The sequence below is a fragment of the Aythya ferina genome (genome assembly GCF_964211825.1).
Source record: "Aythya ferina genome assembly, chromosome: 23".
Lineage (NCBI taxonomy): Eukaryota > Metazoa > Chordata > Aves > Anseriformes > Anatidae > Aythya > Aythya ferina.
This window is the reverse complement of record NC_140321.1, coordinates 5,538,665-5,564,073: the sequence shown is the minus strand read 5'-3', so window position 1 is coordinate 5,564,073 and position 25,409 is coordinate 5,538,665. Positions and strand designations below refer to the sequence as shown.

Genomic DNA, 25,409 nt, shown 5'->3' with positions numbered 1-25,409 from the left:
GGGGGGGGACTGGCTCCCAGAATAAAGTTTATTTATTCTAGTGCCCGGCTCGTTCTTGATATGGGGGCATCTGGGGAGGGGATTTGGGTTGGGGGTGTCACAGTCCTGATGTAGCCTCGCTGTGGGGTAGTTTGGGGGGGGGAATTTGCCCTCCTTAGCCTTGTCTGGCCCCAAAATTTGAGCTGGGGACGTCCTTTGGGGTCCCACCGGCACCCAAAAAGCTGTGCCTGTTTCCCCCCCACCATGTGCCGGGGGCCAGCCCCGGCGCGCTCATGGCACGTGGCCGGAGCAGGACTTTGGGATTTGGAGTGGGGGGGTCAGCAGGGGGGTGTCAGGGACCTGTTTGTTTTCCTTTTTGTCCGTTTTTCTTTCCAGCAGCCGCCGGGTGAGGCCCATCCGCCGCCCACAACAGGAACCGGGGGGGGTGGGCACAGTGCGGCCGCTTCCCCACCACAGCCACGGCTGAGAACGGCCCCAACTCGTGCCAGCGATGGCAGCCCCGTCTCCCTCCCCAACCAGGCTACACGGCCAGGGCTCCTCGTGGCGGGGGGCACGGCTCCTCCGAGACCCCCGCCGGCTGCCCGGGGGCCGGTGCCCGTTCCCCTGGCCGGGGGCAGCGGGGGGCTCGGGGCTCGCGGCTCTTACGCAGGAGGTGGGCGAGCTCGGCCAGGCTGAGCAGCGCCGAGACCAAGCCCACCACGAAGTAGAAGTGGATGAAGACGGTTTTCTCGGTGGGCCGGGAGACGAAGCAGTCGACGCGGTGCGGGCAGGGCCGGCTGCGGCAGACGAAGAGGGGCTGCACCCTGAAGCCGTAGAGCAGCGCCTGGCCCAGCAGGAAGGCCAGCTCGGCCGCGATGCGCGCCACCACGCTGCCCACGTAGAAAACCTGCAGGCGACGGGCTCGGTCCCCCGGGGGTCCCCCGCGCCCCGGTTTGGCCGCTTGGTGCACGGCGAAGATGACGAAGAGGGCGGCGGGCGCCGAGAGCACCACGACGTGGAAGACGAGGAAGCGGTAGTGGGAGATGGGGAAGGCGGCGTCGTAGCACACCGGCTTGCAGCCCGGCTGCTGCGTGTTGCAGACGAATTCCTCCTGCTCGTCCTCGAAGACGTCGCTGCCCACCGTGGCCAGGACCAGGATGCGGAAGAGGAGCATCACCACCAGCCAGAAGCGGCCCACCATGGGCGAGTGCTCCTGCACCGCGTCCAGCAGCGAGCTCAGGAAGCCCCACTCGCCCATGGCCACGCTGCGGGACCGGGGGTCAGCACCGGGGAACGGGGGCACCGTGCCCATGGGGACGGACCCCCAGCGGGCACGCAGCCTCCCCCCCCGGAGGGCTCAGCGCCCTCCCCAAATCACCACCGAGCCCCCCATCCCCTATGAGGGTGTTCATCCAGTGCCAGCCCACCGGTGGCACAAATGTCCCCAAATGTCCCCGAGCTTCTCCTCGCTCCCCCAGTAAGGACACCAGTAGGGTCAGGACTATTGGGGTCCCCATCCCTTGTTCTCCCTCTCTTTTTGTGACCCCCCCAACCCAACAGGGTCAGCCCTGGTACCTGCGGTCCCCGTGGTGCCTGCGGTCCCCGATTGCCCGCAGCGTGCCAGCGCGGCTGTCCGGGGCTGTCCGGGGCTGTCCGGGGCTGTCCGGGGCTGTCCGGTCCCTGGTCCAGCAGGGACAGGATGACAGCCCCGCAGCCACGCCTGGAGTCCTTTTAAAGAGGCAGAGCGGCCGCAGGGGCGCCCGGAGGGGAGGGAAGGGCTCGGTTCTGCTGGTGGGGGGGGGCCCCCAAGGACAAAGGGTGGACGGCGGCAGCCCGGGATGCAGCACGGTGTGGGGGGCAGAGGCTTCCCCCAAGCAGAAAATCCCCTGTGCTTTGGGCACCCCAAATGCCAAGGTGCTGATTTGCTCCAGTGAGCTCCCCCCCCCCAAAAAAAAAGCGCCCCTCACTCCCCGGTGCTGGCATCTCCTCCCCACCCAGGCCAGGGTGCAGCAGCTGGGCCAGTCGCTGCCGTGCCCAAGGGGCAGCCACATCCTTCACCGTGCCTCAGTTTCCCCTTCCAGTGAGAGCAGCGGAGCCCAGGTTGGTGCAATTCACCCTGGGGACCCCCTCGCCCCTTGGTGGGGGGGTCCCTGTGGTGGGTCGGTGACCGCAGAGTCCTGCACACAGCGCTCAGCACCCCCACACCTCCTCCCCACCCCATAAAGGACGTTTTGGGATGGAGACCCGATGGCGCACACAACATTTGTGCACGCACAGCTCTCCGGACACATTTGGGGTGACATCGGGGTTAGCGGAGCAGCCACAGAGACGGCCCCGTTTGCTGTGCGGCCGAGCCTCGCAGCGAGGAGCTGTAAATAGCACGGCCCCTCGGCAGGGACGCGCCGGAGACGCTCTCCAGAGCCCGGCAGTGGAAAATCTGACGGCGCTTTCCACACTTGACTGGGTTCCAGCAAAGCACCTCGGTGGCATCGATGGTGCCCCGCACCCGGCGGCAGCTCGGTGGCCGGTGGAGACGGGGAGGGCACCGGGTTTGGCGGCTGCTCCTGCACCAGCAGCACCCCCTTGGTGCATAAATCACCGGGGTGGGACGTGGGGCAATGCGGGTGGCACGGCACGAGGTCCTTTGTCCCTCGGTGCCAGCCCAGGAGCCACCACCAGTGAGCTGCGTGCTGGCAGCCCCACATCACCCCTATTTCAGCCTCATGCACGATGCTCTCAGGGTGCTCTCATGGACCTGGGGACCCCGGGAGGGTTTGAGGGTCCTGGGCAGCTGAGCCAGGTGCACGAGTGCTGCAGGGCTGCCAGGCTGTTGGCGATGCAGAGGCAGCACAGCTCATTTCCCCCGGCTTCATTAGTGACCCCGATCCCTCCTGCTGCGGGGACTGCTGCTGATGCTCCTTACGAGGCCCGGGCTGTGGCCGAGCTCTGTGCTGGTGGATTTGGAGCCCGTGTCCCCAGCTGCTGCTCGCCGCAAGGCACCCAGCGCCTGCTTCCTCCCCACCCGCCGTGGCAGAACGCACGCGAGGTGCCCGCAGACAGTCCCAGTGTGCCCGCAGCCGGCCTCAGCTGGAACAGAGCCCACTGGGGGTGCATGGTACGGAGAGGGGGTTGTAAATCCTGCTGTGCTCGTGCTCCCACCCAGAGAGCCTGTTCGGAGGGAGCACAGCCCTCGAGAGCAAAAACCAGCTCCGGAGGGCTGAGCGTTTCCGAAACTTCAGCCTGGGCTCACCTGCAGCAGCGCCGGTGCCTTGCAGAAGCAGAACCTGCGGCACTCGGGCTCTGCTGCTGAGCCACTCGGGCACTGCCACGAATTTTTCGCTTGAAAAACCTCAGCTGCAGAGCCGAGGCGGTGGTCGGAGGATTTGCAAAGCCGCAGCGTCCTGGTGAGGGACTGGCAGGAAGGAGCCTGGGCAGCACCCACCTGAGCCCGCCGCAGGCATCGCCCCCGGTGGGGTGCAGCAGCTGAAGAGGGGAAGGTTGGGGAGGGGGAGACCCCCAGCCCCGCTCCCGTAGGGGGCCTGGTTGAAGGGTTTCCATGCAGCAGCACCCAGGGAGCAGGAGCAGCAGCTCCCCGCAGGCACCCCAGGGGAAAGCAGAAGCGGTGCCTGCTGCAATCCGGGTGCGCTGTCACCAGTCACCGCCTGCCCTGCCACAGCGGTTGGCAGCAGCACGTCACCGTCACCATCCTGCTGGGGACAAGGCCACGCTGCGGCTCCTCAGCACCTCCCTCACCTCGTTTCTGGTCAGAGCCATGCACTGCACGCAGCTCCTGGCTGGGGGTGACAGCACGACTCCAGATTTGCAGATGACACAAGGGTGGGTGCTGATCTGCTCAGGGGCAGGAGAGCAGGGAAGGCTGCACCCCTTCCCCTCTGGCTGTTGAACCACTCAAGAAGGGTTAATGACAAGTGGTGCATCCTGCCCTTAGGGCACAACGACCCCACAAAGTGCTTTTTCCAACCCAAATGATTCTGGGTACCAAAAGCTATGCCCAGAGCTGAGCTCACCCCAAGCCCTCTGCTCCACCAGCACGCCATGCCCCAGGGACGGGGAGAGCTCAGTGCTGGGAGAACAGACAGGAATGGACAACTCCTTTTATTGAACAAAGCTCAAGTAGAAAAAATCTTTTATTACGTAAATAGTTAAAAGGACAGCTTAACAACAAACACAGAAAATATTTACAGGGTCACGAAACAAACACTCAGTGCCATAGAAATGGCTCCATGAGGAAGAAATGACGATGAACTCTACACCCCTGAAATACAGAGCCGAGGGGATGAGAAAGATGATTCGCCCCCAGATTCTGCTGAGGAAGACAAGTGCTGGACACCTTCCACACCCAAGGGCAGGGAGGTGACAGAGGGGCTCCACCAGGCAGGGGACTGCACTTGTAGGTGCTCAGGGGAAGCCCTCTGTGCCCTGGAAGGTGGCAGGAGAAGGTTCCCGCTGTGGAGCACCCGTTCTGCACCACAGCCTGTTGTAGTGCCAAATACAGCAGCAGAGGAGCCCAGGGCAGGGGAACTTGCTGCTTTGCAATGTGTACGTTGGAATAACCAGCCTGCTTGCCTTCAGGATGACAAAGAGTTGTCTCTCCAGCTGCTGCTGAGCTCCCCTCCTCGCCAACAGCTGGCACCTCAAGAGACACCCGGCTAATGGCACAAGACATTGGCAGGCACCAGCGCCTCTTACCTAAGGATGACCTCTGGGCTGAACTAGCTGAACGAAGGGTTTTTGGCAGCGGGGCAGAAGATAAAACTGCCAACACTGAGCACAGTGTGGAGGCAAGTCTGCACAAACCTCCGTTACCAAATCTGAAGTGAAAAAAAAGCAAAAGCTAAAACTCAACATGGCAGAAGTTGAGCAACAGGGGCTTGCACAGACATAAAAGACTAAGAAAAACACTAGCTTGGAGTTCTATATACCTGCACCTCACAGCTAAGTCTCTGTGTTAGTGAAGTTAAAAGTTTTCATGTTAGTTTTTAAGATATCTAAAGATGATATATAATTAGGATAGAGAATAATCTAGGCAAGCGTAATTGACAGGACTTGAAATATATAAACATCTGCCTTGATATTAAAATGACCACAAAGAGTCAAAAGATTTCTCCCGGACCTTCCAGCTAGCTAATGGGTAAAAGGGAAGCACATCAGCACTGGCTGGGCACATCACTGTGAGAAAGGGTGGGTGTTCCTATTTAAACAAGTCTGAATTTAAAAAAAAAATAAAAAAAATAGATCTGTATTCACTTGTATTAAACATTTTTAGACAAGCTTAAATTCATTGAAAAAGACTTCCTAGTCTGAGATGTTCTTCGGTGAGAGCTTGTTAAGGGCTCTGCTGAAAGAAACTTCGTAGATCAATAGTATAAAAACTTCATAAAAATTCAAAAGATGTCGTCATCAGATGACTCCAAGTATTGGACAGGCTTCTTGAGACGTCCTGGCCTGGCACGGGGTGCGGCTTCTGTGGGACTGTCTGCGCGAGCAGTTAGTTCAGCAGTAAAACTGTCACTGTCTTCCTGCTTGGGTTTCTGGAGGGAAAGCATAGTTGAGAAGTGAATCATGAACCTGAGCATAAACAGGTTAACATCCAATTAGCATAAAACACACCTCCGTGTCACAGGTAGGGCTGTTGTTCAGCCTGATGAGATCAAACCAACAATCTGGGATGAGTATTTCTGCCTGACTTCCTTCCCTTTCTTACCCATCTCCCCCCCCCATCCAGTAATGAAAAGGGGTGTTGCACTGGAGGTTTTACTTCCACCATAATTTTTCTGCCAGAATAACTGACACCAGACTCTTGTACCCCCCCTTGGCACTAACTTGTGGTAGAATACAAACCTTTGCTGCAACTGATTTGGAAGGCTTCACACCAAAATCTGAATCTGAATCTGAGGAACTCGGCTGCCTTTTGGTAACTTTCCGCCCCTTGGTCGGACCAGGCTTCTTGGCGTCCGCTGCTCTAGCATCCGAATCCAGAGGCTCCTCCTTCACTGCTGTCTTGCTGGATTTTGGCACAGCCTTTTTCTTGGCTAGGATATCCATGATGGACGGCTGGTTATCTGAAACAGAATTCTGCATTTAAACTTTTGTTTTGCTGCTTCTCTTCCACACATCTTCCTTCCTAAGCGAATACGGCTCTGCACTGTGCTGCAAGGTCAGCACGCAGGTCATCTCATTTTGAAGCATCATTTTCTAGAAAGACAGCTATTTACCAAGATTATGAGAAATGAGGTTGTTTATCTCCTTCCTTAGCTCCTCTACATTTAGAGGATCACATTAAAATGTACCCAATGCAATATACAGACCATTTTGGACCTGCAAATTCTGAAGCCTCACGGCTGTGTAGCCAGTCTTATGCCTTCAACACTTTGGCACAGGGAAGGACTGTACCATCTACACTAAACAGTTATTTGTTGAGTTCTTTCTTATCCTTGTTTTGACATTTTTAACAGCATCTTGAAGCGTGTCTCCAAGCTAAGATGAAGTGAGCAAGCCACTGCTGAATGACAACAGGCTTTCTCTGAAATCGGAAGTGGAAAAAGCAGCTGTGAAGTAAGGCACTGCTTTACTGCTGGGATCAAAACCAGTGAGTAACGGAATATGCAAAACAGCTTTCGAAGTCTGTCAAAGACTCTGTGTGTCTGAGTTTACAAAACCTGACTCAAATGCCCTTGACTGAAGTCTGAACCAGCAGTAAACAGACCAAGCTACCCCAAAGAAGCTTTTCTTCTTCCTGGAAAGCGAGCTGCCAGGTAGCTTTTTTCCCTAAAAGACATAGAGAATGTTGATGGCAGGGCAAATTCCACTCAGATTATTTCTGCTGAGTATTACGTAGCACTAGAGGAAGCATTTACTTTTCCTGTTCCCAAACTAGAGCTTACTCCTTTCAAGCATGTCCGAGATAAACTATAACACGTCATGTTTGGAAACAAGCTTCTTTAGAAGTGACAACAATTAGGCAGCCTTCACCACAAACCTCAGATCTTCTCTGAAATTAAAACTCAAGCTATTCAGTCCTCTAAACACTTCGAGATACCACTCAGAGTTGTTTCTCACAGGAATAAGAGCTATCTGAAAAATACCTTTACATGATTACGTAGCTCTGAAAGACTCAACTTCTCCTTACCCTTAGCAGCACTGGCCTTCTTAGCTGCAGCAGGTTTTTTAGGTACAGCCTTACTGTGAGGTATGGAGACAGAAGGACCTGCAGGAGCTTGACTCACATTCTCATCAGCAACATCTTGGACTTTGACTGAATAGAGAAAGAAGAAAGCAAGCCTGAAACAGTTAAATTATCTATTCTGTCTGGCTGAAACATTAGAGCAGAATTACTGTGTGCAACTTTGTAACAACTATTAAAACTGGATTAATCACAAATTCAAGTCAGAACCAGACAAAAAGCCTTGTCCAGTAAAATGGGCTTGCACCCCAGCATCAAAGTTCTTTGCATAACGTGACTAACATCTGCCTTTGTCAGCATTAAGCACTGGTTGGAGCATCCAGGGTACTCTCATAAGGTTTTAGGAAAATCAGCAAGGCTTAGAAGGGTTTGTACTCACCAGGGATATCACCTTTTACTGACTTTTGCTTGGGAGCTTTAGCTGTTTTTTCACTGGTTTCCCTAGAATACAAAACCCCAAGTATTTTTTAACTTATGATGCACTAAACAGGTGCATTGAAGAAAAAACTATTACTATGTAACATTAATACCACAAGCACAACTAATTGTCAGCAATTACGTGGAGAAATACTCACTTTGGGGCAGCTCGGGGCTTGGGAGCAGGTTTCTCTTTTGAGTTCGTATCTGATTCACTGCTGCCTTCACTGTGCCTCTGAAATTCAGGCTCCTCATCTGAGCTGATGAAATTTTCATCCGAGTCCGAAGAGATCATAGGCTTGATTTTGGCTGATGAAATAACACAGATGTATCATTTTACACAGTTGGTAATATTCAGCTTGGTTCCCTTTCCAATATTTTAGATGCAGTTATTAAAAATAGAGATGCAAATAAAAACAAGCGGATATTGAGACTGACAGTGAGAAGACTCCAAGCTGCAAGTGTGTTCTGAGCACACTTACCAACAGCACGTTTGATTTGCTAAGACAGTTGCATAATTAAAATCAATAACCTGATTTTCTCTACTTGTCCACTTCTGCTTTTCCTTGAAATAATATCATTGTGAAAATCTGCTCAAATAGTAGAAGTACTTTGTTGTTACATGGAGTAAAATAAGCCTTTAAAAATGACTTTTGGCTGAGATCTCAGAGTCTGGGAGCTCTCTAAACAGTCTGTTCAATTTTCTCCTCCACAGACTGCTCCTCTTCTGCATTTGTATCTCCACTCACCTGCTGCTTGGCGAACCACTCTCTCTCTTTGAGGAACCACTTCGAAATCATCAGACTCTGAATCAGACCCTGAGTCAGACCAAGGGTTTCTTTTCTTCGTTTTCTTTACTGGCTTAAATGGCAGAGTGGCCTGTCTCTTGGTACCTGAAAAATATCAGGAAGCAGGATGAACCAGCAGACCTCCATATGTGCTTCAGGATCAGTAGCTCAAGCTCAACTTAGAAATATATCAATAAACTCAGAGGATTCTAGCTTAAATGTCAAAGAAAACCAATAATCATGTCACCAGCTTGACTGTTATCCAGAATCACTTTGTTTCTCACCTAGTTTTTCCAAACATACCAGTCCTAGATGTCACTCACCACTTCAGGAAGAGGTCAGATAACCAAACTGACAAACTTTCCCCTCACTTTCCATTGATGGAATAACACAAAAAAAGTATTTACCTTGAACAACATTACGCTTCTGCGCTACTCTTTGCTTAAGGCTTGAAGACTCCTTATCCCCTGATGAGTTTCCTTCTGGATTTTCATCTAATTCATTCTTTTCACTCTGAAGATAAAAGCAGATATCAAATAGGTAGTGAGTTAACTCCCACAATTTGAAGAGGTGTAGAGAGCAATGCAGAAAGGGAACAGCTTATTTTAGATGTACAAAAGTTAGCAGTGCAAGAAATCTTGAGTTTGTGAAACGAACTGTGTGTAAAACAGATTACGGCCAAAATCAGACACAAACCCCGAATCAAGTGACTGAAAACACAAAATCCAACATTAACAAAAACAGGAACTTTGTCCCCACACCTGAGTGTGCTTTGGTACCGCCTTTGTGTGCTGACAGCCCACGAGGCTCTAGGGTGTATCGAGGATGCAGATTTTAAACAGGGTGGGTTAAATCAACAAGGCAAATTAATCGGAAAAAAAAGGTTGGATGGAACCATCTGTAGGAAAGGAGCAATGTGTCTGGCTTACAGGTCAAAACAGGTGTGGGGATATTTTCATTTTCTAGGCTGCAAATGGCCAAATGGCATAATTTCAAGTAGCCCTGTAAAAGAATTAAATCTTCATCTCCATGATAACGAGAACAATGGCATGAAGTGGCTGAAAGCATTATGAGAAATGCAAAGGCTGTTCTAGAGTAGAGAATTACTAGCCGTATTTCCTGCCTGCTAAAGGATTTATAAAATCCCCAACACACCTAGAACAGCCTTACTTGTATCTGCTTCTTCATTTCTAAGCCACCTCTGCAGCCCATCTGAGAGCAATATATGCTGTTACCAAGAGATCTCCCTTTAAGCCATCTCCTGATGTTAGTGAGTCTGCTCTCCTTTAGACTGAGAAACATCCGTTTACAGCGTGTCCCATATCCTAAAATTCTGTTCCTCTCCCAGAAAGCAGACAATGACTGCTTCGTTAGGACAAGTTCAACCAAAAAGAACTTGTATTTCTTTAGGACTGCCTTCTGTATTGAAGAGGATGTCATAAGAGATCAAGCATTTGGAACTTTTTACCTTTACTTTCTTTTTAGCTCTCTTCTCTGCATCCGCCTTCATTTCTGCAGTTACCCGAGGAACAACCCTTATGCCATGAGCTGATGGCATTACTTCTGGCAGCTGTGCCTTCTTCACTTTTGTTTTCCCTCCTTTTACCTTTAAAGGTTTGCCAGCTATGCCTGCCATCTCATCCTGCATTTGCTTGGCTTCTACTGCCTGCAGAATTGAGCATAAAACAATACAACCATCAGAATACAGAACAAACATACTACTGAAAATAAAAACAAAACATAGCCTTTGCAGGATAACACTGAAGTTGCTGATAAGACTACACTGAACATTGGCATACATCAAGTTCTTCAACGAAGGCAGCAAGGTCTTCTTTCCACAGGTCACAGGGACTCTTGCACTTCAGGTTTTCCAGCTCCTTTTCCTAAAGTGAACCACAGTTGAGAATGAGTCACATAGTTTAATCCACCATAAAAATATAATACCATGCTTTTATAAGAAAAGGAAGGAACGTACTTTGTTATCTCTCTGCTTACAGAGCTCATCTTTCTTCTCTTTAGTCAAATACCAGAGGGGCATGTTCAGTAGATAGTTGAAATCTGGTCCGGTAGCTGCAGCTGATTCTTTGTTGCTCTCATCCTCTTCTTCTTCTTCTTCCTCCTCCTGAATGTGAAAAAAAGCATTGGCAACAAATATAGCTACGTACAATGGTAGGACTACTGATTAAATCTCATTGAATCACAGGTGCTCTATGTGCTTATGGTGCACTAGACTCTTCTAGGACAATTCAGAAATGGATACAGGTGAAGTTATAGCTTCTGAAAGCCTCAGCTGCTACCACAACTCAACCTTCTTCCTATGAATTCTGAGTCTTCTGGACTGTCCCCCATCTCTGATCACTTTAGAGGATGAAAGATGTATTACCTTGTTTTGCAATTCCTTCCAAGCCTTCACCGGATCAGATTCATAGCCTCTTTGGATAAGAACTTGAATCAACTCTTTCTTGGGTTTGTTTTCTATAAACAGACATTTCAGAATTGTCAGTTAGCAACCACTACAAATCACTGGTAGGAAAGCCAGAGGAGCTTTAAAAGTTTTGGATCCTATGGTTGTAACAGCTCAGCCTCTTATAGGGATCTAAAATAGCCTTTCCTCATCAAGAGGTGGGACGTGGTAGAGCCTAAAATAACATCAAAAAAGTTCCTACTTAGCAGGTGATTTGTTAGCTCGGCATTGCTCCTGTACTTGTCAGGAACACCTGCCAGAGCACTTTAAATATTTTCTCCTTCATTTCCATACATGCATTTCCCTAGCCCTTAGTTTTTGAATTTCAAAAAAAACAAAGTGTGATGGTATCAGAATGCTTTTATGATAATAGGCAGGCAGGTGGAGGAAAAAAACCTGATATGACTCCAAGGCTTCGGTAGAGCTTGCACCTCATTAGACATCACCTGGGAAATTTATTCTATAAATGTTCCAGCCAATGGAAATGCTTCAGCTGGAATTTTTTGCTCTTTAATGTATCACAAGCAATCAACCATGAGACACAAACACAAATGAAACCAGCTCTGTCAGCCTTGGAACTGCTTATTACAAAAAGCCAAGAAAATGCATTTCAAGGGAATTATTTTTCCTCCTCAGTCAAGTCAAACAGACACAGACTGTTGGGATCATTGGGCTGCCTTCAGACACAAACCACAAAGCATCTTATGACACTTTGTCTAGCTGCGTCCTCCATAAATGCAAGTGAAATACAGACTGCCTTTTAGACTGAGGTGGAAAAGTTGATTGAAAAGTTTGAATGCTGGAAACAAAGATCTGTTTCTTTTCTAGCTCATGATTCTCAGATGCTGCTAGCTAAAGTGTCTTTTCTAACTTTGAAACCCCAATCGACCAAACATGATTCAGAATATTTTGCAGAGGTTCAAAGATAACACAGAAAAGATATGGGCTCTCAAGTATGCATTTGAACAGAACACCCAGACAGACAGACAACCCTTTCTAACCCTACTAGTACTTAACTCTTGTTCCTACCGAGCCAGAAACAGATAGGAGTATTTGCTAAAGTACTAAAAAAAATATTTCTCCTTTCAAAATAGCGTCAAACACACAGTAGGAAAGCTGCATGAGCACCCCACTTTAATTAACATGTACATAAATGCCCTATAGATGAAGGACCTCTGCCAAGCATTTTCCTCTTACATGTTACTGGAACAGAAAGATAAGCTGTGGTGTGTTTTGTGAAGAGCCAGGCTGGGGCTGAGAGGGTGCTGACAGAACTCAAGGGAGCACCTAGCTCTTCTACCAGCTTCCTAAACCAAAGAACCAAGAGCAATGCATACCAATCACAATTTTTCCATCTATTTTCTCCAGGATGAAACGAGCCTGGTTGCTCAGTTTTGCAGACTCGGCACTTAGCATTCCAATAAGCCATTCTTTTCTCAAACCATAGTATCGGAGCCTCAGTTCAAAGAACTCTTTAAGAATATCCTGGGGAGACTCGTACTTCTTGAGAAAGCCAACGTGGTCAAAAAGAACCTAGATGAAAGAACAAAGGTGTTATGATCATAAAACTGATTTTCAAAGCAACTGAAAATCATCTATAACCCAGATGTGATAGCACAATGGACTTACTAAGCAATTATAAAGCCTTAGTGTCATTTCAGAAATTACTTCAGCTTTTGAACACAGCAGAGACAATTTTAGAATTTTGAATTTCTTAAAAGAAACACATAGTGGGCAAAAGTTACTTGAATCTTAAAGCTATCTGTTGGATAAACACCTTCCACCAAGCTGCAAACACTGTCCAAGTCCAGACGTTCAGTGGCAGTGTCCTTGTCACAACAGAGGTCTCTGTGGACCTAGTGATTTCAGATCACTTTGACTCTTGCAGACAAAACCACGCCATCTTAGGTCAAGAGACAGGCTTGGTAGTGGGCCCTTTAAAGGTATATTTAGAAAGCTGATTTAAAACCAGTAGTAGGAGAAAAATCAAAGTGAATAGGTTACTGAAAGCATGTTCTCATTAGAAGCAGTAAAGGCAGCTGTACATGTTGTCTTTGACCTGAAACGAGAACTCTCTTCAGCAGTCTATTACATACCATGGAGTTGCACGTTAAATTTGTTTGGAGTTTGAAGACTTTATGCAAACCCACTGCTTCGGCTTCAGCTAGTTTTTCTTCACTCATCTTCACTACAAACTTCACTGTTGTGTCTGTGTGATATTCTTTGTAGTCTGTGATTAGAGGGGGCGTCTTCTCAGTCCCATTCAGCATTGGCTCCAGAACTTGTTCTTTATAAGTCTGAGAAAAGAATTCAAGTCAGACCACCCATGTTTTCCTTGGAGATTGAGAGCTCCAAAAAAACCTTACAAATCACCATTTTTTGCTTTACAGGTCAAAATATATATTCCTAAGGCAAATTCAGCATTTATTACCTGCGTCCATGTTCTGACAGGCAGCTCAGTGATCTCAATGGTTGTAGAATCAAGGATAGACACTTCACCACTTATCACATACTGATTAGGTCCCAGCTCATCTATTGTGCCTTTGAAGTTCTTGTAACTAGGAAGCTAAGCAGAAAAGAACATTGGATTCAGCTTTGTGTCCTTGCAAATCCTTAAAAACAGAAGCATCAAATGCTTCAACATGTGCTGAATAAATTAATGAGCAAGACATGGTTGAAATACGTTACCATTGGCAATGGCTCTTCTCCATCCATCAGACGGCGGATATTATTCACAGTTTCCCTGATATCAAAGTTGGGGATCTTGCAGGACCAGCCAGTACCAATCCCTTCTGCCCCATTTATCAGCACCATTGGAATAATAGGGATGTACCACTCTGGCTCCACACGTTGATTGTCATCATATAAGAACTTCAGGACATTGTCATCCATTGGTGGGAACAGCAACCGTGCTAGTGGGCTAGAATGGAGAAGAGAATTCAGCCCAAATTCTTGTTACACAAGAACCACCCTCAGAAATTAGAGGAAACAAATAATTAAGGGTTATTCATATCAACTGACTTATCCATGCAGCCTCAGTGTCTGTTAGGAAACTAGGTTTCTAGAGTAACACTCGATGCACAGATACATCTTAAGCAATCTCAGCAGTGTCTGCTGGTTCCACTGAATACGTTGGGCCCCCAAAGTTTGTACTTTATGTAAGTCAGATGTTGCACTGTACTATAAAATACTATAGCTTGCCCCTCCCAATCTAGAATCCAAGTCACAAATTTGTTGTGACTCTTTCATATTCAAGTGGTCCAAGTTTTAGAGATTTAAAGGCAAAACATTAATTCATATTTCATTTTAAGCAATGTTAAATGGAGTCCTGTAACATGATAAAGATGTTTAAGACAGTAAGAAAATTTTAGTGCTGACCTGAGCATTGTGAAGATGTATCGAGGGCTTGCAGAGTCTTTCCCACCATGCAGCCTTGTGCCAAACTGACCAATGGGCTGCAGCAAGTTGAGGTTGTTACTGCCCACAAAGTTCTGAGCTAAGTTAATAATAGTCATCATCAGTGATGCCTGCAATAAAGGGTCACAGTTAAAAATTGCAGAAATCTTCCCTGAAAGGACAAAATTAAAGGGAAGATTTACTCCAAGAACAGAACTGATATAGGAGATAAATTTGGCTACTGAATAATAAATGAAATTCTCACTGAAAACACACTTGGTTATTACTACGTAAAATAGCAGCAACTGACAGAAAGAGCAAAGCTCCTGAACAGCTTTTAGTCAATACAGTAACCTCTACTCATATATTCCCATGTCTTTTTCAAGAACTCCTGCGTTTCTTCCTGGCCAAGACAAGTGTACCTGCTGCAGCGGACAGTTTCTACTCCTTGTAAAAAGTATTAGGTAACCTTGGAAAAGCCAGCCTTAAAGAGGCTACAGTAATGTGTTTGTCATTTAATTCTACCAACCATTGACTCCCAAGACCATCTAAGTCTGGATAAATACATTCCAATGACCTGCAGCATACTGCTACCTGCCTGGACTTGGAACCTCTGATGAAAGGTTCTATGAGATTCCTAAAGGAAGCTTGTTTTAGTCTTTAACTTCTCCTTACCATGGTAAAGGCTTTATTTAACATCTTCCTAAACCTACTGCAAGTAAAGCAGGTTTTTCTTGTTCCGCTTTCTTGAATGAAACATACTCCCATAAGGTATAGGTAAGATTGGTCAGTCTGCCTATCTCATTAAATTAATAATTGAAGAATTAAAAGCAGACCAACTGATATATGATATACGGACACTTTACTCTGGTGTTTATACTCAAAGATCTAATTCCGCAGTAGAGGCATGTTAACCGTCAAGTGGAACAAGGGCTCTTTTTTGCCTTATTTATTTTTTTTTTAAAGCATTTTGCACAATGAGTACACTTTCTTACTTCACCATGATGGTATGAGGACATCTCAGCTACAGAACCAGCCAGCTGAGCAACCTTCACCTCCCGCTTATCGTTTCTTTTGAAACACGTGAACAGAACTTTCCTTTGACCTGGCTTCAAACCTGTACAGAAAAAGACCTTGTGTTTAGAACAGACATTTCGCTTTGCTTCCACTCTGTAGAAACTAATAATTACTTATAGACCTAAACATTCTGCACAAGAGTTAATTTTTTGAGACAACATACTACAGAATGGACAAGATATTTAATCCAAAAGATTAAAAAACTTGGGCAGCGGGAACTTGAGTTTAGAACACCAACCCAGAAAACTCAGTGGGTTACCCTGATTCTGATAATATGACAAAAAACGTCATTCGTTAAACTGGGGGAAATATACTATACAGAACCACTACCTTGAAATTACTTACCATCAACCAGTGATGGGATTGATCTTTCATTATCCGAGTTTGAGAACAGGACTAACTCCTTGTTGATGAAGTCGTTGTATGTCAAGTAATTAGTATCTTTCCCATACAGGTATTCCTAAGGAAAACAGATGCAAGACTGCCTTAATTTTAACAAGGTCTAACATGTTTCTTAGCTCATACTTGGCTAGTTTCATTAAAATGGAAGCTCCTTGTACAACTAGCTAAACACAGCTTAAGTGATGACATTCTCAGCATGAAAAAATAAAACAATGCTTTCCATTAAGCAGGCCTGTTTTACTGAGAAAGTCTTCGTACAGTCCTGCTCAAGTCATCATTTCCTCATAGATAAAGTAATTTGAAAAATTAAAAAAAAAAAAAAAGAAACAAGTTGTTGGACCACTGACCCGGGCTATACTAATGAGATGCAAAAAAAGAAGCTGATCTGCAAGATCCTGAAGCAGTATAACTAACTGTCCCATAACCCAGTGACTGACTCAAAGCTGTGTACAGCTCTAGCATGTTGTAATGAAACCGAGAACAGCCCCAGGGAGAGAAAGGAAATCAAATTCCTTTGTATGCGTAAACCTTTTACCTCTGGCAGGCCATGGAGCTTCCGTTGTCTTCTATCCTCCATGAAATTAGTCAGCCACTCCTTTCGCTCTTCTACTTTCTTCTTACTAAAGGCCTACATGTAGCAAAATGAAAAAAAAAAAAGCTCAGTTTTAGGACATTCTCTGGTGTACCCTATTGGAACACTTAGGAAAAGGAAAGTATACAGTAAGAGTTTAACCAGGAGAAAGAACATGGTAAACAGGCTGACTTTGTAGCCTAAAAATGCAATACCAGATTCTTGAAGTTAACTGTATTAAGAATATCATTTCCACTGATGTGAGACACAGTAGCTAAGCTTAGCTTTATGAAGTTTTAACAAAATAATAGAAAACTAAAAGTCGTTTTCCCTATTAATATTTTTGAGGGAAAAAAAGCTTAGTTTTTGGCATCGTCTAATAGCTCAGAATGCTTAAGAGTCAATGTCTACTGAAGGTGAAGGAGCTCACAAAAGCAAGGACTGTTTTAATCCACCAGTGAACCATTTTACAAGAAAAAAATCTCAGGGAGAAAGGGAAGGTCTAGCTTGGAGAAAACTGCAGCAGAACATGCAGAAAGATGTTAAAGGAATACTCATTATTGTGTCTGAAAATGTCAATTGGTTTGTAGTGATTAGTTTGTTCTGAGCTATATTTAAAAACCATCATTGAAAGAGTGCTCTTGGCCTGAGGTCTGTGGACAGGCTTGCTTCTACAGGTTAGACTAAAGCTGTAGCCTTGGTAACAAAGAGATCATCCCCAGCCCAAAGGCCTCTGAGAGCATTTTAAGAGAAAACACACAGCACTTTAAGCAGAAGAATACCAAAGGTAGTAAGTCAACAATTAAATCAAGTGTAAGTTACCAGGGTGATCGCAGCATCATCTTCAGGACCAGAATATTTGAAGCCAATTCGATGTTTAGCCATATCGGCAAAGTATTCCTTAGCTTCCTTTGACGTGCTGGTACCCAAACCTGCAGAGTCAATACTAGTTAATCCTACTAATTTCTTGCTTATATTAAGTTGCAGTTCAAAGAAAGGCATTGCTACGTCTAATTCTTGTGATGAGCCATATAAATACAGCATGAAGATAGTCGTACTTAAAATTGAAATTACTTTAAACGGGATGTAAGGTAACACAAAGCATAAGAATTAAAGACAATCGAGCAGTTTTATGTTGCACTTTTAGAGACTGTCTGGATCTTCTGATGTCTGAAATTAATAACTACAAATTGGAAATGATTTCTCATTACCCAGCCATTGTTCTGCAGTTGGCAACTTGCTTATCAGTATAGAGTAGTTCTGGAGTAAGCACTTAGCTTACAGCGTTATCAGCACACAAGGACTGTGCTGGGGAAAACAAAAAACATCAAAGCTAAGCATGCTCACCTAAAAGGATGCAGGGAACATATATCTACAATAGTGTAGCTGCACTATGATTTTGAGATTTCATCCATCTAGAGGTTACGACTTGCTTACTTTTAGATCCTAGACCACATCCATTTGTAAATCAAAATGGTTTAGGAGGGAAGAGGCCTTTGGAGATTACCTAGTCCAAACCCTTCCTGCAAAAGCAGGGCTAACTAAATCAAATCATGTCAGTTCATTTGACTTCACCACATGATGTTTTCTACAAACCTTTGTAGTACTTGATTTTCCAGGAATTGTAGTTCTGTGTACTGTTTTTCCATTCCTCAAACTCCGGAATGCTGTAGAATGCAATTTCTTCTTTGTTTTTAGAGGCCTATAATGAATTTATATAGGTTAACTGTGGAATGCGAGGCAGATGTAGACCAATGAATTCCTACTCACCTTACTATCTAGTCAACCCTTACCTTTATGATGGGAGTAATAAATTCCTCCAAGAAGTTGTGTCTTAGAAGAGAAGGCCAGTTGTGATGGATGAAGTTAATCAGCAAACCTTTGATATGAGATCCATCTTGATCCTGTTTTGTTTTTTAAAAAAAGTCACTTTAATCAAGGACACGACAGAAATGTCAGTTGTTAGACTAATAGAAGATGATCTTATAGGTAAAGTTAGTTAACCCTATTAACTTTCACTTTCAAAGATGTGACCATGCACTGTTTAACTACTCAGTTAGGATAAAGTTAAAAAAAAAAAGCACAATTGCACAATTGTTGTGAAAAAGTGTATCAAGGACTTGTCAAGGACCTTGTATCAGCAGACTGGAGAGACAATATTTAGCAATTTGGTGATGCTACTCTACCTCTACTTTATCTGTTCTGTATCTTATAACACATTATGACCCACTGAAACAAAGAACGATAAAGAGGGATGAATGTAGAGAATTAGGTACAACAGTGGCAGTGGGAGAAAGGTAGCATCTTCCTTCTTTCCTCTATATTTTAGTGCTTTTTCTTCCCCCTCCCCCAATTTTGAATTTTGGTGAACCTAACCTGATCTGTCATAATCATAATCTTTCCATAGCGAAGAGTCTTTAAAGATTCTTGATCTTCATAGTTCTTTTTATACTGTAAACCCACAATCTTGATGATGTTGTTGATTTCAGCATTTTCCATAATCTGGAAGAGATCACACAGAATAAAACCTTTTCTTTCAGACAAACTATAGCTCAAAACAGTAAGATTATCCAGCATCTATACTTCTGACTGTCCTCTGCCCTTCCAGCTTTTTTCCTATTTAGAAAGTTTTATTATTTCTAAACTGAAATCTTAATGCTTAAGTTTTTCTAGATTATTCTAAACATTTCCTAGACCACAAAACAAATACTCAATATTCCTGCTTAATCAGCAAGGCAGGCTGAAGGTGAGACTAGACTCATACTTTTAATAGACTACCTGCTACAAATGAGTGTTCCAGGTGTTCAGCTGTAGTGACTCAGTTAAAACACACCGTATTACATGAAGCATAGCACATCTTCCAGCACATAAAGATTTTCCCACTAACCTGCTTATGAGAAGCTTCTCTGACGTTGAGTATTTTCCCACGAAGGGGAAATACTCCATATTTGTCTCTACCAACCACTCCTAGACCAGAGACAGCCAGTGTTTTGGCTGAGTCTCCTTCAGTCAGAATGAGTGTACAATCTATAGAATTCTTGCTGCCTGGAAAAAAAAAAAAATCAAGTCAATTTTCCAATTAAGAAATGAAATCAAGGCTTGTACGCCCACAAATTGCATGAGAATATACATCTTCTAAAACATACAGGTTTTGTTGCACTGCATGTAGGACTGACCACAAAATGAGGGTAAACTATAATTAGAGATTTTCTCATTGTCTTTACGAGACAGTTGTTTCATTTGTCTAACTAACAAATGTTAACTGTTTCTGAGTGAACTGGCTACAAAGGATATAAAACACTTACCAGCATCATTGGCATCATCCAGCTTAGGAACGCCCTTAATCTTCGTGTGTTTCACAGCTGAACATTTCTTATTCAGCTGGGTCTGAGCTTTAAATTTTACCCAGTTTAGGATACTTTCAACAATGCCACAGCCAACTGCCTGCAATACCAAAAAAAAAAAAAAAAAAAAAAAATCAACTGTGGGAAAAACTTTAACCACGTCAGAATTTAAGTTACGTACTTTAATTCATGCCATAACTTTATAGCTATTTGCCACATTAAACAGAAGATGCAGTTTTACGGGCACCTGGATTATCTGTGTATACCAATACTTACACCCTTGATAAATTTCTCACTCAGTTTACATGTTGAGCCAAAGCTCTTTGCCTGCAGAGTCATGTTCTCCTTAGTCTGAGAGTCAAAGGTTGGGTTTTCAATCAAGGCATTCACAAATATCCACATGTGGTTCTTCACCTGTAGTTAAATAAGACAAGCAGTACAAATGACACAGGTTCATCTCCCTGTAACAGCAGCGTCGTCTGACATTCGCCTGTCAGAATCATGCAGTGAGGAGAACAAATTCAATTATCCCTGTGTTTTTGAATTTTCCTAGATGTCTTTTGACACAATTTAGGACAGATAATGGACATTCACAAGCAACGCTATATGATTTGGGATGTCATCTAACAGATACCAAGTTTTAGTGCATTCACACTGACTTAACAGGATTCTGATTACAAAATACTTCAGCTCAACAGAGAATATCATTAGTTGGCTTGAACTGGACTATATAAGGCTTCTGTAATCTGTAGTTAGCTATATATCATCTTTACAATGGAAATGTATATTAGCAATGTAGTAACACATTGATCTAACCACAATGTGCAACAACACTAGGGTTTTGCTTTCCACTGGGAAAATTCCAACACTGTACCTGAAATGGCTTCACTCCAACTCCGTTTTTGTTCTTCTTTTTCACAACTTCAATGAGTTTATTCACAATCTGGTCAGCTACATAATCAACATGCCTGCCACCCTAAGGGAAAATGGGACCTTGAAGTGATTCCACTGAAAACAATACATGCATGTCTATTTAAAACGTTAAGCGTGGTCTTCGCACATTAAGCAATTAAGTGTTTTTCACTAACAAACGTACATTTGAAAACAGCTAAGAATACCAGTGATGAAGAATATGACATTAACTTGACTAAATAAGCAAGAGTTACCTTTGTGGTGGCAATACTGTTGACAAAGCTGACTTGCTGGAAGCCTTTTTCACTTAAAGTCAAACACACTTCCCACCGAGAATTTACTTCCTCATGGATAACCTTAAGTGCATTACCCGTTTCATCTACTTTGTCCTTCAGATAGAGGTCTACATAACTGCGGAATCCTTTGACCTGCATACAGATGAAAGCAGAGAACTCATTTGTAACAGCTCCTATAAGTACTTACTGCTACTATTTCATGTCCTCCTGAAAAGCAGGCAGAAAAATCACTCATGCAAGTTTTCACTTCACTGTGTGTAATGGTGTAAATTGCTTCAGCAAAATCTCACTCTTTCAAAGGCATGAGAAATACAGACATTACTGTTTCACTTAGATGCTCACTTACAGGCAGCCTCTTTCCATTTAGGAAAACTTTGACGTCTTTCGTGGATCCAGCAATATCATACGCTCTTCGGGACATTAGCGCTACAATGTCTTTATCAAGAATCGTCATTTTGAATTTTGACAGATCAGGTTGGAAAGTGACACACGTGTAATCTTCTCCATCAAAATACTTCAGTTTCATTTCACCAGCCTTTCCCATGTTGTCTGTCCAGGTCTGAGGAAAAGAAGGTTTTATGAGTTGAAGGTCTAACAAACACAAGTAGCTAGCTTCATTTTTACAAGCAGCAAACTGAAAGAAGAATTTTAGATTCTTTCAAATAATAATAATAAAACCAATGCTGGTTAAAGATTAGATTCTGATTGTGCGCAATCTTTTCATTATCTGTTTGAAGTATAATTGCTGGTGGAGTAGCTATGGGCCAAATTTATTCTTCTTGTGGTGCACTGAATGTAAACACCACCTAGATTTTTGGAATAAAAGCTCAAGAGACTTATCTGGAAAAACTCGGGTATAACCGTACTGAACTGAGAAGCGTCCATACCTGCTTGAATAACTTTTTGTATTCGCGACATGCAGTTTCCACAGTAAATTTTGTGCTAAATATGTTGCACAGTTTGGCTCCATAACCATTTCGCCCACCTGGAATTAGGAAGAAAACAGGCTCGTGTTGTTCCCTTTGTTCAAAACCATCTGGAAGAACTCCAGACTAACAAGAGCTGAGTTACTTCAGCACAAGCAGACTTCCCATGAACATCATCATCATCCTACAAACCCAGAATGTCACTATAAACCTGTATTTAATTGGGATTAAAGGGAATTTTCAAAGGGAATTTTTCTTGTTGTCCATGTTTGTGCCCTTATTACTGTAAAATATAGGAAGGAGACTTCTCTCTGATGGTCTTATCTATTTTCATGTTGCATCAGGACCTGCCCCCTTTTTCATTTTATTTTCTTAGGGAAAACAGCAAGGGACCAGTTGGTTGTACCTTTACTGAAAACGAGAAGTCTTGAAACCCGGTAGCTCCCCTGCTCACTCACACTGGTACTTCAGTTCACAAACTGGAATCAATCAGGCTGCTCAAAAATATTAGCATATACCGTGGACTCCTCCCTACCTGTGACTTTCTTTTCGTCATCATCGTAGTTACTGGATGTTAGTAGCTGTCCAAAGATGAGAGCAGGCACATAGACCTTTTCCACTTTGTGTTCAACAACTGGAATGCCTTTGCCATTGTTCCATACACTGATTGTGTTATTCTCTCTGGAGGGATGGAAAAGTGTGTTTTTAAGGCTGCAGATGGCTGAGCTATGAAATAAATATCACACAAAGTCTCTATGGAAAGGCCACCATTTCAACAAGAACAAATTTCTATTCAGCAAGTGCAGAAGCAGCCAGCAGAGGGAGGACAAGTCAACAACAACAAAAAAATCCTCCAGTCTCAGGTCTACAGATACCATCTTCGAAATGGATCACCACACAAAAATTGTGTGGTGATTCTCAATGACAGAGTAAGAACATCGAGAAAGGGAAAGTGACCACAACAGAAAAAACAACACAACGAAAAGCAGTCACTTCACAAGTCAGCACTCTGTAACAGACCAAGAAAACAAAGAAAAAGGCTTTTACAACAGGTAAATTACATTTGATGATCTAACTTGAACAGGTCCTTAACATAGAGCTCTCTAATATAAACATCAACTTATCAGAAAAGTATCTGAATGAGAAAAATAAAACACAGTTGAGTTGGGAAGGCACTGAACAAAAACAAAGCAGAACTTACGGATCAATGGTAACTTTAATGCATGACATGTTTTTATCCCTCTGCTTGTTGTCCGCAGCATTGACTAGAAGAGAAAGACAAATTTTATTATATTCGACTAGCAATCAAGACAAAATATGAAGTATTTTCAGTAGAATGAATTAAAAAAAAAAAATTGGAATGCAACTGTTTTGTAAGTTAAAAGGAAGAGCACTACAAGTGCTACAGAAAGGAGAATTTGGGACTGAATTAAATGGGTTTAGAATAACGAATGCCATCATCCCACAAACAGCTTGTGTTAGTCGGTCAACAGTGCAACTAGATAAGAGCACACTTGACAAGTTCTCAAGTTTAACTCTGTTTCCTCCTGGAGGTTCAGAAACACCCTGATAGTCAAGCAGCAATACAAGAACAGAGTCATCTTACCCAGAATCTCATCAAAGATTTTGTACAAGCCAGGCACAAAGGTCACATCTCTGCAGTTCAGGCCCACGTCCTCATCAAAAACCCACATTTGCTGAAAAAAAAAAGACAAGAAATGTTTAGCCCCCTCTGGTTTAGCTCCGTGCTGCGGGTTTGGAGGGCGCAGAGGGTGGCCCTGGCCCCGCCGTACCTGGGTCACGGTCTCCACGGAGCCGATGTAGGTGTCGGGCCGGAGCAGGATGTGCTCCAGCTGCGTTTTCTTCTGGTAGATGCGCTCCACCGAGAGCCGCTTCTTGGCGCCATCGCCCTTGGGCAGCCGGGGGTTCTCATCTGTGGGCTGAGGGGGGGGAGAGGTGGTGAGGGGGGAGCAGGAGGGGAAGTTTGGGGGGCCTTGAGCTGGGGGGACCTGACAGAAAGGAGGGCTCTGAGCCAGAGGGGGAATTTGGGGGGGGATCTGAGGCAGGGGGAGCCCTGATGGGAGGGGATTTGGGGGTGGGGGGGGCTCCAAGCTTGGTGGGAGTTTTGGGGGGCTCTGATGGGAGGGGAGTTGGGGGGGTGTCTCTAACAGGAGGGGAGTTTGGGGAGGCTGAGTCGGGGACACCTGACAGGAGGAGAGTTTGGGGGGGGCCTGATGTGAGGAGAATGTGTGTGTGGGTGCTCCGAGCCTTGGGGGGGGGGGCGGAATTTTGGGAGGGGATGGGACTGACAGGACGGGAGCTTGGGGGGGGGGGAATTTGGGGGTCTCCGAATGGCGGGGGGCGGGGGGGAGGGGATTTTGGGGAGAGGGCGCTGAGGGCAATGGGAGCTTGGGGGGGGGGGGGGGGGGGCTGCGAGGCGGGGGGGGCCCTAACAGGAAGGGGGAAGCCCAGAGGAACCGGGGGGGGGCGGCTGTGAGGGGCCGGGGAGCCGCGGGGGGGGGCCGGGGACACCCTGAGGGGACCCGGGGACACCCTGAGGGACCCGGGGGGGATGAGGGGGGCCGGGGGGGCTCTGAGGGAGGCCGGGGGGGCGCCCACGCACCCGGAGCGGCGCCGGGGACTCCGCGAGCTCCATGGCGGCGGCAGCACTGAGGGGAGCCAACGGCCCCGCGCGGTTCAAACCCGCGCCCAGCCCGCCACAACGCTCCGCCAATCGCCGCGCGCCGTCCCCCGCCCTCCGCCAATGGGAGCGGGAGGGCGGGGACACAAGGAGTGCCCGCCTCCCGCCTGGCCGCCAGTCACAAGGCGTGCCGCGTTTTCAAATGTAGCCAATCGAAGGGGAGAAAGGGTTTGATGGGCAGGGAGGTTGGCCAGTGGGAGGGGGAGGAGGGAGGGTGCTGAGCGGCTGGATCCGTGCGCGGATGGGTTCTGCGCATGCTCAGTTGTCGTTGTTGGGGGGGGGGCCCAGTGGGCGGGGGCTGGGGGGACTGGGAACCAGTGGGAAGGGACTGGGGGAACTGGGAACCAGTGAGAGGGGTCTAGGGGCAACTGGGACCCAGTGAGCGGGGACTGGGGGCAACTGGGAACCAGCGAGCAGGGTCTGGGGGGTAACTGGGAGCCAGGGAGCGGGGTCTGGGGTAACTGGGAACCAGTAAGCAGGGTCTGTGAGTAAATGGGACCCAGTGAGTGGGAACTGGGAACCAGTGGGCAGGAACTGGGGGCAACTGGGACCCAGTGGAACCCAGTGGGCAGGGCCTGGGGGAGGGTCTGGGACCCAGTGAGCAGGGCGGGGGGCCAGGCTGGGGCTGAAGCCCCCCTTCCAACCCCCATTTTGTGGGGACAGCCTGCCGGGTGGCCCTGGTGGTGTCAGTCAATGGCAGGCTGGTGGCTGCGGAAGCAGAGCCATGGGCTGTGACTTCATGGTCCTTGTGGTGTTGTCCCCCCCAGTCCCCACACTGTGCCCCCCAGTCCCCACAAGGCGCCCCCAGTCCCCACACTGTGCCCCACAGTCCCCACACTGCACCCCCCAGTCCCTGCAGTGTCCCCATGTCCCCACACTGCTCCCCCCGTCCCCAGCCCCTCACTGCTGTCCCATTAATAACCCCCCATCCC

At 46.1% G+C, this 25,409-nt stretch overlaps 2 protein-coding genes and 1 long non-coding RNA gene across 3 annotated transcripts in view; 1 reads left to right on the top strand and 2 right to left on the bottom strand.

The window, feature by feature from the left end:
• The window catches only part of LOC311422890, a 62,264-nt gene that overhangs the window by 19,624 nt on the left and 17,231 nt on the right, over positions 1-25,409 (top strand). The window lies entirely within an intron of this gene.
• On the bottom strand, positions 521-1,596 carry GJD3 (gap junction protein delta 3; the record flags this gene model as incomplete). Its single annotated transcript, XM_084496086.1, has 2 exons — positions 1,555-1,596; positions 521-1,244 (listed from the first exon to the last, which is right to left on the bottom strand). The coding sequence occupies exon 2, from the start codon at positions 1,235-1,237 to the stop codon at positions 521-523; it is 717 nt and encodes a 238-aa protein (XP_084352212.1). The 5' UTR covers positions 1,238-1,244; positions 1,555-1,596.
• Positions 4,110-24,468, bottom strand: TOP2A (DNA topoisomerase II alpha). The gene is made up of 35 exons (XM_084496370.1): positions 24,400-24,468; positions 23,570-23,716; positions 23,383-23,473; positions 22,978-23,041; positions 22,312-22,457; positions 21,738-21,835; positions 21,197-21,409; positions 20,809-20,982; positions 20,517-20,618; positions 19,919-20,056; positions 19,604-19,742; positions 19,186-19,343; positions 18,675-18,800; positions 18,092-18,202; positions 17,895-18,000; positions 17,121-17,230; positions 16,263-16,355; positions 15,671-15,785; positions 15,244-15,365; positions 14,231-14,379; positions 13,541-13,772; positions 13,284-13,418; positions 12,949-13,149; positions 12,190-12,385; positions 10,772-10,863; positions 10,364-10,510; positions 10,188-10,271; positions 9,857-10,054; positions 8,796-8,901; positions 8,350-8,493; positions 7,759-7,909; positions 7,563-7,624; positions 7,130-7,255; positions 5,842-6,062; positions 4,110-5,531 (listed from the first exon to the last, which is right to left on the bottom strand). The coding sequence occupies exons 1-35, from the start codon at positions 24,430-24,432 to the stop codon at positions 5,385-5,387; spliced, it is 4,677 nt and encodes a 1,558-aa protein (XP_084352496.1). The 5' UTR covers positions 24,433-24,468; the 3' UTR covers positions 4,110-5,384.